This window comes from Ictidomys tridecemlineatus, chromosome 8, assembly GCF_052094955.1.
Source record: "Ictidomys tridecemlineatus isolate mIctTri1 chromosome 8, mIctTri1.hap1, whole genome shotgun sequence".
In the NCBI taxonomy this organism is placed as follows: domain Eukaryota; kingdom Metazoa; phylum Chordata; class Mammalia; order Rodentia; family Sciuridae; genus Ictidomys; species Ictidomys tridecemlineatus.
This window is the reverse complement of record NC_135484.1, coordinates 34363832-34376686: the sequence shown is the minus strand read 5'-3', so window position 1 is coordinate 34376686 and position 12855 is coordinate 34363832. Positions and strand designations below refer to the sequence as shown.

The 12855-nt window shown below is 32.9% G+C and overlaps 1 protein-coding gene across 1 annotated transcript in view; it reads left to right on the top strand.

Annotated features, from left to right (window-relative positions):
- The first annotated feature begins 781 nt into the window (after positions 1-781).
- Positions 782-12855, top strand: part of Lama2 (laminin subunit alpha 2) — a 572217-nt gene continuing 560143 nt past the window's right edge. Inside the window, exon 1 of the mRNA XM_078019194.1 lies at positions 782-992. Coding sequence (XP_077875320.1) covers positions 881-992 — 112 coding nt within the window. The 5' untranslated portion in view covers positions 782-880. The remainder of the gene's footprint in view (positions 993-12855) is intronic.

Here is a 12855-nt window from a genome sequence, read left to right as displayed (position 1 = left end):
CCTTTAAAGAACTGTTTCAAATTTTATGAGAACCACTGATCTAGGCCATAACAAGCAAATAATAATAATAATAATAATAATAATAATAATAAACTAGGAAGGGAAAAATGCACTTCAATTGAGTTAAAGGGAAGACATTAGGACTGAAAGAAGTGAAACTTTGGATCTGAAAGGAAATCATTGCAAAACGTTTATCCTTTAAATAAATGTCTCCTGGAATCAGGGGAACGCTTTAATTCTAAGCATTATATCGATGAGAAACATTTCAGGAGATCAAGGGGCGTATTTTATTTTGCCAAACCTCTGTTGCCTTGACAGCCTTCTATAGCATCCCCTGGCCTGAAGTTCAGGGTTCCCAGGAGCCACTGGGGGAACTCTGGAAACTTGGGAGGGTCTTGAATTACCTGGATTCACAACAGCTGCAGTTTTGCCAGGACGTTCTCAGGAGCCAGAGTTCCTAACTGTACGGATTTGCCACAAATAATGTTTTCCATGTGTAGGGATTTCACAGATCCCAAAGTACTTTGGTTGGTGTCAACAACTTTTGTAATTTTAAAGAAGTTTAGGTAATGGATCAAGCTAAGGAATGATCCCATCGCAGGGGAAGGCGCAGTGGTGGGAAATCCGGTCTTTGCAGGAGGACCCTTTAAAGGCCTGAGCCTGGGTGTCTGTGGGGCCGAGCGCCTGCGAAGGGGGAGAGTGGGGGAGTGTCCTCTTTCTCCCCCCACCCTCGGGCGGCGGCTGAGCCAAAGCCAGGGAGGGCTGTCTCCTCCTCTTCCCCAGCAGCTGCTGCTCACTCAGCTCTGAAACCAGGGCCAGGGGACCAGGCAGAGCGACTCTGAGACGCTCCTGAGAAGTGAATTCGCTCGGGGCCACCACGATGCCGGGGGCCGCCGGGGTCCTCCTTTTCCTGCTGCTCACTGGGGGCCTCGGGGACAGCCAGGAGCAGCGACTCCCACAGCGTCGACAGCCACAGGCGCATCAGCAAAGAGGTACCGTTGAGGCAGGGGCTTTTGATCCGCATCCTTTCCAGGGGCGCGGCTCCTGACTTGTCCTTTCTTCGCAGAGTTGCTGCCTGGGACCGCTTTCTGGCTTTGCCCTCAGGGAGTGCGCTTTCGGAAAAGAGGGAGGAAGAGTGAAGCAAGTTCACGTTCAACTCCCTGAACGTTAGTGTAGAGGGAATTACCTCCAGGGACGTGGAGCGCTCTTCATTGTTCATTTGTTTCTAAGCGGTCCTGCTATCTCTATGCTTTCTGTAAACTGATTTATGAGCTCTTTCCAAGAGGCAAACTTTTCCAATTGGGAAAAAAAAAAAAAGAAAAAAAAAAAAAGAAAAGAAAAGAAAAAGAAAAGAAAGTTTCTCCAAATCACATTCCATCCCTGCAGGGAAAGTTTTCCCCAAGATGTAGTTCATCTTGGAACTTTATGGAGGGCAGCTGATGCATCTTTTTTTAATTTTAAGCAAGTTTGTTTCCAATTATTTAAATGGGATTTGTAAAGTCGTAACGTGTGTGGATTTTTTTTCTTCTTTCTTAACAATATTTCCAGCCTCACCTTTTCCATAATCACATTCCCTCTCTGAAGCCTGTTTTTGTTGTAATGAAGCTTCTTTTCTTACTTAAATATAGAGGAGACTTTTAAGTCCTATGTATTTTAAGACACAGCGACCAGATATACACTTCAGGGGCTTTGGAAAACAGTTATATTTAATGTAACTTAAATTATTCTCATCGGAGCATCAATGTTTATATGCATATCATTTCTGAAACTCTTGGGAGACTTTGAAGTGTTATTTTATCATGAATTTTAAAAGAAGCACATTGCAGCATTTTAAAACAGAATTCGTAATATTATTTCAGAAAACGTTGCTATTAGTTGGAAACCTGAGTCAGAGTAAAATGTTATTTAAGAAATATATACGTTTTGTTTTAAATATCAAAATATTTAAGCTTTGGGAAGTTTGGATAAGGCTGAATTTGCTAAAGTTTTGAAATATAATCATCCCTTTTCTAATTAATTGGAATAAAGCCATGTCACATAGTTTTGATGCTTGTTCTTGTTATAATCTAGATTTTTTAGGAGTACTGTTTTTTAAAGGATTGAAAATATATCCTAATCTTCTCGCTTTAATAATAACTCACTGTTTATATATTTTATAAAATAAAAATGACCTTGAGTTCACTATATAACATTTTTTTAATTTTATTTTTTGTTTTTCCTTCCCTGAGAGGTTAAATGGGGTCATTGTGGCTCAAATAACAAGATTTTGAGACAGTGATTTTAAGAATATCTTTAATGGCTGCTTTAAGAATACTATTTTAAACTATTAACCTTTGTTTAATTACATGATGTGTTTTAATAATACACGGTAGGTATTTCAGTACTGTTAGGCATCTGGCAGAGAGGAGAGGCTAGAACACCAATCCTTCTGTCCACTTAGGACAGAAGCTTAAAGCATGCAGAATAGTGAGCAAGTGGGTTCCTGAGAATTTTCCCCAGCACACACATGCCTTTTCTCCCTCCTACCTCAATTTTGAGGTAAAAGTAACTGTGATTTCAGTAGTCTAGGCATAGAGAGGTGAATGCAGAAATGTTTGTAATGCCATAATGTTGAGAGATTATTACGTATTATATAATGAGAAATCTTGAGAAAAATGACAATGATGTAAAATCTACCATAGACTACAGTATTCTGTATTAGATATATTATCATTATTATAGGCTATTTGCAATATATTTGGATGTCAGCTCTAGGATAAATCGTTGAAGTTCATTCATAATAAAAGTACATATAGGGCTGGGGATGTGGCTCAAGCCGTAGCGCAATTGCCTGGCATGAGCAGGGCACTGGGTTCGCTCCTCAGCACCATATAAAAATAAAGATGTTGTATCCACAGAAAACTAAAAAATAAATATTAAAAAATTCTCTCTCTCTTCTCTCTTTCTTAAAAAAAGTATATATAAAATGTTTTGTGACACCTTAAATTTATAGGTCTTTATAATTTGAAATGGCTTATGTACATGATCTGTTTTTACCCTGAACTACTTATTCCACTAGGATCAATTTAAAAATTGAGGCTTTAAGTAGCTGTAACTTCTTACATAACTGATAAGAATAACTTAATTTTAAACAAATACAATCACTTTCCAGATTTTTTTATGCTAAAATTTCCCTTTTATGGTTTCAAAATTCCTTATTCCTTTTTTTCCTTTTCTCTCCCCCCTCCTTTTTTTTTTTTAATTTTGACATGATTGCTTTTTGGTGTCATAGTATTAATTGATTAAAGGAAGCTTTCAGTGAGGATCATTGGATATGAGTTGGACAAGTATTTTCTTGCCTATCATCAACTGTTTTTCGATTATACATGCTAGCACTGACCTTTCTGACCAAACACTAACTGTGTAGGAGTTCTGTTTTCCTTTATAGTACCAGGCCAATTTTTAAGTATTTTGATACAGTTTTTAGATATTGTAATGGAATTAGAAACTTAATCAGATTTTTTTTCTTTTAATTTTTTCATTAAAATTTCATGTGGTTTTTATAAAAATACTGAATTATAGAATGAATAATACTGAATAAGCAAGTGTGGCAGTCCAAGGAAATTCTACAACTAGATTTAAGATCAACAAAATAGGAGCATGGCATAGTCAATTATTCTAAACTTCAGCAAGCCAGTGAATAACTTTTTTTCTCTAATTTTCTTGTGAATAACACATGCAAATGGAAGCATAATGGTGGGTAAATTGCAACTGAGTGAAAAGTAGTTTGCAAAGAACATTGCAGAGTGGATCATAGTCAATCTGGAGAGAAGTCTCAAGTAGTGTGACAGAAATTTTCTTATGTTCAACTGTCTTAGTAATGATTTGATGGCAGACATAAAATCCATGCTTATCATAATGTCAGCTTGTCCAAATATGATGCAAGTGACAAGCTGGTGAAAAAAAGGATTAGCCATTTTAGAGGTCTTCACAGCTTGGACTGTGAACTAAGCTTACATGAATCTGATTTTATTTTTCTTAACTGGAGTTAAATAATTCTATACACCCTCTTCAGAAAATGTATGATGTCCTTTACATGTACAGGGATGAATCAAAGAGAGGATGAGAAAGGCCAGTTAGAGTTGTAGCAAGTGTAATATGAACCTATAGTATGGCATAGTGACAGAAAATTTAACTCTCTTTCATACAGAGCTCATTGATGCAGACAGGTCTGGTCGATGCATTTAGGTACCTCATTGACAAATAGGAATAAATTCAGAGGAAGGCAAATAGAAGAGTCAAGGGTCTGTAAAGCTTTTCAGAGGAGGTATGTTCCAAGGAAAACATTTTGACCTGACGAAGAAAAGATTTAAGGAGAGATAATCATAAAAGAAATCCTCAGAGTTTTAGAAGGATTGTTACCTGACAGAAGGACAAAACTGTCCTTTCTGAAGGCTGAACAGGTTTCCATAGAATAATATGACAAAGAGGAATGTTTATATTCAATAAAATGGAGTAAAAGGTTGCCTCTTCCCCGCCCTTCCACTCTCCTCCACTCTCCACTTTGAGCAGCTTGCAACAAACTGGGTTGTCTTTGGGACCCTCGCCTCTGGAAATGTCCATGCTGCAATCAGATGTGTTAATTGCAGAGATGCTTCGATGCCTCTGCTGAGAAAAAGTTGAAATGCATTAAGTCTAAGTTCTTTTTCGTAATTACAATACTAAGTCCTAGTATTGTAATCTATTGTTTTGGGATTGTATACTTGCGTTTAAATTTCCAAATTCTTATAAATGTCAAGCTAATGTTAAATGTATTAAAATGAGTATTTGGATGCCTTCTAAAATTTAAAATAGAAAACATGTTTGAGACAATCCTCACACAGTTTTGGCAAGAATGTTTAAACATTTAGCAATGAATTTTCACATCACCACCAATTACATGATTTTAAAACATCCTGTGTTATATAAGAATAGTTTATAAATTTCCTAGGAAATTTTCAAGGGGTTCAGTGGGATCATAAACCTAAAATCATTATGTTTTTATTCTTTCTTTTGCTACATTATAACTATTGACTTATTTATTATATATTGACCTACTATTTTAGTAGAAATGATTCATACCCTATAAAAGGTATGGCTGGTAAGAATATAGTCAAAATTGACTATTATAGATATGGCAGAATTAATAAAATTTGTATAAATTTTAATTTTATATTTTATTTTACATATCAGCGAATACAGATTTCTATGTTATTCCTAAGGATTTTCTATCCTAGGATTTCATGCAAAGTAATGAGCTGAATCTATCAAGAGTTGCTGGGTAATATGAAAAATATGCATATGCTTTGCCAATTCTTCCTCAACTCACTTCAGTTACTCTAGCTGCTAAAATATGGGGAAATCATCACCTACACTTATAATAAGTAAAGTTTTCACCTTCTGCAGATATAATCATTTAAAGCTCAAATAGGTATTTCAAGTGTTCTAGTCAGATATGACCACTGTAAGAAAAAAATAATTCTGAATTTCATAGTAGGTATTAAATAATAATAAGAATTTCTGAATTAGTATGATTTCTTGTACTTTTGTACTATACTGCAAAAATTATGACTCAGAAAAGTTTCCTTTTTCATAAACTTCACATCTTAAAATTTTCTCAGTCCCCATTTACCTAAAGCAGAACATTGTTACTGTTGGTTTATTTATGCATTTGCTCAATACTAATCATTCATGGACAATGACTAATGTACTAGACATTTCAACTTGGTCCTCTGAGACTGAAGCAATTCTTTTGGTCCAAACATATTTAGCAAGAATTATTAATATTTAAACTTTATTCTGGGTGTCAATTTTCTTTCATAATATGTTGTAGGATTACAGAACATGTTCACAATAACTGGCCACAATGTAACTGGGAGGATTGATACCTAATGAGATCTAGAATAGGGAAACTAACCTCAGGTCACCTGTCCAGTACACTTTTCAGTATGTACTCTGTTAGTAGCTGTAGACTGTATAAAAAATATCAGAAGGAAAGGATCAGTGGCCACACATATTATTGAGCTTCTAATCTAGAAGATTGGGGCTTAGGTTTTGTATAAACTCAAAACTTTAAACTGGGTAGCCTAAGCAGGCATTTAAGCAGAATCCCAGGTGCAGTCAATGAGAAAACAAGATAGAGGTTAGAGAAAGACAAAAGTGAATTTGCATGTGGTTCTCAAGACTCGTGCCAGGCTTAGTGTTCATCAAATAGACTGAAACTAAGCTAATTCTGGGCTTTACTTTTTGGAAACACTGAATTTAAAGATCAGGATCTGTGAATGAAATAGATGGGATTAGGTCTGGGTGTATTGGAATGTGGTTAATGAATGAATGTGTTCAGTGAGTAAAACACACACACATACACACACTCGTGAAGCTCTTGTGGAGCTTATATTTTGTTGTGATGGAGATGAGGTAACAGACATATAATGAAGAAGTAATAATATGTATATTATATAAAATTTAGTGAGTGATAAATGTTCTAGACAAACAAATACAGTAGGGTAAAGAAGCCAGGAGTTCTAGGAGAGGAGAGAGACTGTTTGCTATTTTAAAAAGGCTGGTAAAGTTAGGCTCAGTGAGAAGCTCACACTTAAGTTACAGTTGCTTATGATGTGAGAGTCATTCATACAGACATCATGTGGAAGAGTAATTTCTGTGCAGGGAACAGATTTATAATTTAGAGCACAGTGAGAGGGATTAGAGAAGTAATGGGAGCTGGATTATATAGCATGTTAAATATTGTAAAGATTTTGCTTATAGTCTTAGTGACATGGGAAGGTATTGGCAAATTTTGAGCAGAGTTTAATAAGTGCATGAAGTCACCACTGTTATGTACTTTCTCAAATAGGCGCAGATCCCTGGAACTCAAGCAACAGTCCAAGGGTAGGATTATGTTAGGCTGTCTCTTGTCTCAGATGCCACATTCATGGAGGATATTAAAGTGGCTCCACATTTCAGAGCATTCTACTTCAAGTGTTTTCACTGTGAAGCTCAAATGTATCTTTGGATGCTTTTCTTCTTTTGTCATCTCTCAATACTATTTCATAATACAAAGTCAGTACCTCAGTAAGAGCATGAGTGCAAGCCCTTTTATTTCCCCCAGTGTATCTGGAAACATGTCATAGTTTCTTAGAGCAATTTTAGCTAGTGTGTACTTTAAAACAAAAGTAAGTTACTTACAATCCCACAAGGACCTCCGTGTATATTGAAGTTCCCTTTTTTATTATCCATTTCAATATCAAAGCTAAAGTTTAGACGCTATTGTTAAGAGTGGCACAGTGATGTATTGATCTGATGACTTCTTTTATGAAATGGACTTTGAAATGTTACCCATTTTTACAATCAGAAGCTTATTCTATGCTCCATTTCGATTTTTATAACTGCTTTAAGGATCACCGTAAGTCTTACAGTAACCTTTGGACTAAAGTAATGCAATTTTGGCATGATTTAATTCTGTCATTTAGAACAAAAGTTACATGAAGAAAATTGCTTGGCTTTTCTGTTCTTTCCTTCCCTCCTTCCTCCCTTCCTTACTGTTTCTTTAGTATCTGCTTGTGAATAAAAGAGGGCAATTAAAAGAAATGAATTTAACTATTATAAATTTTAAGAAGATTTGTATAGCAAAGCTTCACTTAAATCCTTCTTATTAAAAATTAGTGAGTCTTGCTCTCAAAAGATAGTTTTGAGACAATCCAAATTTCCATATTGAGTCAAAGCTAAAGACATTGTCAAAGATGTACCAAAAAGATTAAAAATGTTTTCTTTAAATCATCTTTAATGTGAATTTTAATGTGGGAATCTTACATTATTTGGAAACATTTAGAAAAATATCTTGGAGTTTGTCTATTAGTGGGTTATTACTCCTAATCCCAGCCTTCCGTGACAAGCTTCCTCTAGTTCAAATAGCAAGTTAATCTATGCAAATCCCAATAATGAAAAACTGAGGACCTATTTAGCGTCTGGCATTTAAGAAAGGCACTTCAATAGTTCTGGGATCTCAGTGGACCACTGAGCTGTGCTCTACCTCAAGGCTCCTCATTCAATTGGTCTTCGGTGCTAGAGGTAGATTGGTATATTAATATTTAATACAGTGAGCATTGATCAAAACCTTTACTTACATAACAAAGATTTTTAGTAGATTGATATAATTAATTTATTTTATAGCAGGAAAATTATGATTCCTAGCAACTTATCAAGGAAAAATAAAATTTCCAATGCTAGTTTTATATTTAGAAACTGAACAGCAATGGGAGAGGCGAAGGCAGGAGGATCACAAGTTTGAGACCAGTGTCAGCAACTTAGTGAGACCTTAAGCAACATATCAAGATCATGTCTCAGAATAAAACATTAACAAGGACTGAGTATGTAGCTCAGTGGTAAAGTACGCCTGGGTTCAATCCCCAAAACCAAAAGTAAAAAATAAAAAACTAAATCATGTCCCCCCTCCTGATTTTATGAATCCTGAGCCTTCATCCTTTTTAATAAAATACACTTAAATTAATATTTTCATTTCTGAGTTATGTTAGTCTAATTTGAAATCAGAGATTCATTAAGTATTGTTAAAGAGTAAGATATTTGATGAGGAACATTCAGGGCATATTTTTATTTAAACACAAACTACTTAAAACTGTGTAGAAATATATGCACACATATGTCATTAGTTAAACCTATTCATAAAGCATTCATCAAATTTTAGTCTTTAGTCTTTAGTCTTAGGACTTTGATTCCTGGACTATAAGAAAGTATTGATTAGTTCTTTTTTTGGCATTTGTGATGTACCTTATAGAAGTTACTTAAGTGGGTCAGAAGCATAATGATATTTATTATTTAACGGTTTCTTTTAAAAATACCTGATTTGTAAATGTCAGTGAAGGAAAAGAGCAAGAATAAAACATATATACCTAAATACCAGAGTGGGGTTAATTTAAAAATTTCTCGTCAAGAAATTTAAAGCTTTGCTATCTTTATAAATAGATTTAGACTTCCATCTGAAGTGAACTCAGTTAAGAGAAAGTTTTGCAACCCTCTTAGATTCTTTGAGGGTGTGCATGTGTAGGTATGTAGTATGTGTGAAGAGCACATCATGTGTATATTATTTAAGGTTTAACAAACACAGTACCTAATTAGTATATTTAGTATCTTGACCATTAGCTTTTTGTTTCCTTAAGTCATTAGATTTTTTTGGTATCAAATTAAAAAAAACCTAGAATAAGGGACTCTAAGAATTGAATTTCTGGAATTTCTAGTTGCCTTGGTGAATGATTACGGACCAAAGGATAAATTGTAAGTGGAATAATTCTCAGTCCAATGACTATGGTATTAAAACTCTTAAGGTATAGCTTGCAATATAGAAGGTTCTATCCCAAAATGGAAGTGCAGATAGTAGAGTTTTCCAGATCAAATATGTGTTTTCAAAAGCCTATGTAGCTGTCACAATTGTCTGGCTTATTGCCTGTCATATATTTTCCAGTTACTGAAGAAGACTGAAAGTCAGAAGGACAGCATGAATCCGTACAATTGTTATTTTTTGATTTGTTTTGAGGTGTTTGTGGAACTTAGACTATAAAATACAGCATGTAATGAGGTCTCAATAAATGTGAATTTTCAAGATGCCTAAAAAAATGAAGTTTAGAAATTATTATGGTGTTGAGAAATGTTTTGGCTCAGTGAAACACTTTTCTACAACTGTGTGGCATAACAAATTCAACTGGGATTATTTATGAAAGAATTTGGTCCTATATTTAAAAACAGAGATATAAGAACTCAGTTTTAGTTAGAATTTCTATCATAATCATAATCAGAATAAATAAATAGTATTTATTCTGAACTTCATGGCATAGCCTACAATAATTATACATATCACCATATTCCTACTTATACTTTCAATTTCCAAACTCATTTCTCTATTAATGAGGTAACTGAATAGTAGAAAGTATGTACATGGGAGATGGTAAGAAATGGATTCACTGCCAAGTTACTAAATAATGAAAAACAAAGGACTCATTCAATGGAGTTTAAATTTCCTCTTAGTGAAATAGAATTGTTAGAAAATACACGTGAAAATAATTGGCAGTTAATCAGGACATATTAGCTCTTTCCTTTCTCCTTTATTATTCAAACATAAAGCCCAACAATTGTATTTGTAGTGCATATGACTCACCTCTTTGCTTAAGAAGATCAAAATATTCTAAAATTTGAGTATTCCTTAAGAGATTATTGATGGCAAACTAACTCATTGTAGAGGGGTTGAAGAATTCTGTCAGAGTTACCCAAGTCAGTAACAGAGATAAGAAGAGACAAGTTCCTATAATTAGCTAATAGTTATGTTAGTAGCTCAGTGTGAGAAGTGATTTAAAACAGGCTACACAATGGAAATTTTAGCTATTCTTTGTGGCTATTTATACTTCAACTGAGATAATTGAAAATATGTTTTAAGACTCTCATTAATAAGCATCCATTTATTAAGTATTGGTAAACTCTAGTTTTAGATCCTTTAATGCACATAATGAATTTTCCTTTAATATATGTAATGAGTTTAGAAAAATGTGTGGCACATAGTGTCCCATAAAGTTTAGTTAGTTATTAGGAAGCATATGTCCTTATTAACACCTGCTTGGGTAGAGATGACAATTAAGAATATTTGACACACAATATTATTTTAGGATGGTCTTCAGTGATCTTCAATGGAAGTCCAATTGGATTATAGGAAAACTCTCAATATAAAGAAATTATATTGATATTCCATAACCACTAACATGAAAAAATGTTCTTAAAACACATTACTTAATACCAACAATTTTTAGGGTGTTAATCTGTGTATTGAGTATAATGACAAATTTCAAAAAAAAAAAAAAAAAAAAAGAAAAGAAAAAGAAAAACTACCTCGGAAAATCATTCAACACCTAACATATTTAGGGAAAATTGATTTTTAAAATTAGGAATATTGAATTTTCAAAAATATTCAGATAAAACACTTTTTATAGACCCTTTACCATCAAAAATGTTTCAAACATACTGAATATATAATGTTCAACTGTTTAATTTTTTATTCTGATAAATTAGAAAAATATCAATGGATTTGGAACTTTAGAATAAAAGTCTTGCCACCAGTCATCTCAAAATATATTATAAACATTGTATATGTCATTGATTCTGAAACAATTTTTGATCTAAAAAAATGGCAATAGACTGTTAAATCTATCTCATGAGATTTCTGGAAGGGCTAAATGAAATATGCCATATAAAGAACATTATTAATAATAATGTTTAATATTATAATAAATGACAAGGCTGGCCTTAAGCATTACTGAATGAATTGAAGGTTTGCTGTGATTTCCTTCCCCCTAGTAGCTTTTAATATATTTAGTTATATATTTTCAAAAGCATATAACACATGGTTTTCAAACATGATGCAAATGATTTGTTTAGTAAGCATTATACACAAAGTATTGTATGTTTTGAAAGCATATATACATTACTACAGAAAAACAATACTGGTATCTGAAAAATACATATTAATTTTCTACAAATAAAGAGCAAATCTTAAATATTTAGTGAAAATATAAAAATAATAATAATAGCTCAGGAATTCTCTAACTTTTTGAGTCAAGATTTCTTTATACATTTAAAAATAATTGAAACCAACTTATATATGGCTTATATTTACTATTTTATTGTAATATAAATTGGAGTTGGAAAATTTGAAAAATATTTGTTAATAAAATAACAGTAATGTAACAATTACATGTTGTCAAAAATTATATAGCTTTATGGAAAATAATTTTATATATAAAACCTAATTAAATACTTTCATTAAAGTCTAGTAGAACAGAACTAGGTTCTCATTTTTGTCTCTTAATTCAAATTGTTATATATTTATTTGGTTTAAGTTTATAAAGAATTATACAGTAACATATCTAGGAATGATGCCAAGAAAATCTAAAGCTATATAAGTGATATTTTTGTACTCTTATATTAAAATTCACTGCTTTATCTTGCATTTGGAAAGAATTTTATTCATGTGTTCTAATATCTTTCACTGATTATTTGGAACATATTGATCCACTAAGTTATGCAGATCACCCAGAAATTAACAAGTTTTATTTAAAAACATTTTAAAATCATATTTTTATATAATCGCTGATCTAATCAGCAAAGTCTTTAAATATTAGAACTTATTAATCCCACAGTGGTAGAGACAAGATTTTCCAGATTTTATTTTCATTTTCAAGTTTAAATATAATTATTGATCATTTTTAATTTTTTTGTAACACAATTACTTTATTTCCATGGAAATGTCTATCAATTAACTAAGAATCAAAAATTATAATTTGTCAGACACTTTTTGGAGTAAAAAATATATTTTCCCAAAAAGTATTACTCCTAATGTATTTAGGTTTTTATTTTTTATTTTTTGCAGTTCTGGGATCAAATCCAAGCCTTTACACATGGCCCATGCATGACATCCCCACCCCTGATGTAAGCAAGTTTTAACATGAATTTATTAACTTAGTCAGTCCTTGGGGTTCAAAGTGAGCCCAAGGGCAAAGTTGGAACTGAACTACTACAAAAATGACTCTTTAAAAAAAATTGTAACATTTTTGCATAAGGAAATAAACAAAAGGAAAGAGTATGTCATCTCTTTGTCAATATCTTTTTAAAATTTTGTTTTTGTGTTTCTCATTGACATGTAATATTTGTATTTCAGAGATACAGGAATGAAATTCAGTTTGTAGATACAATGTGTAAAAATCAAATCAGTATAGTTAGCATTTATAACTCATCAAATATTGTTACTTCTATGTGTAGGAGCCATCAAACTCTTATCATCTA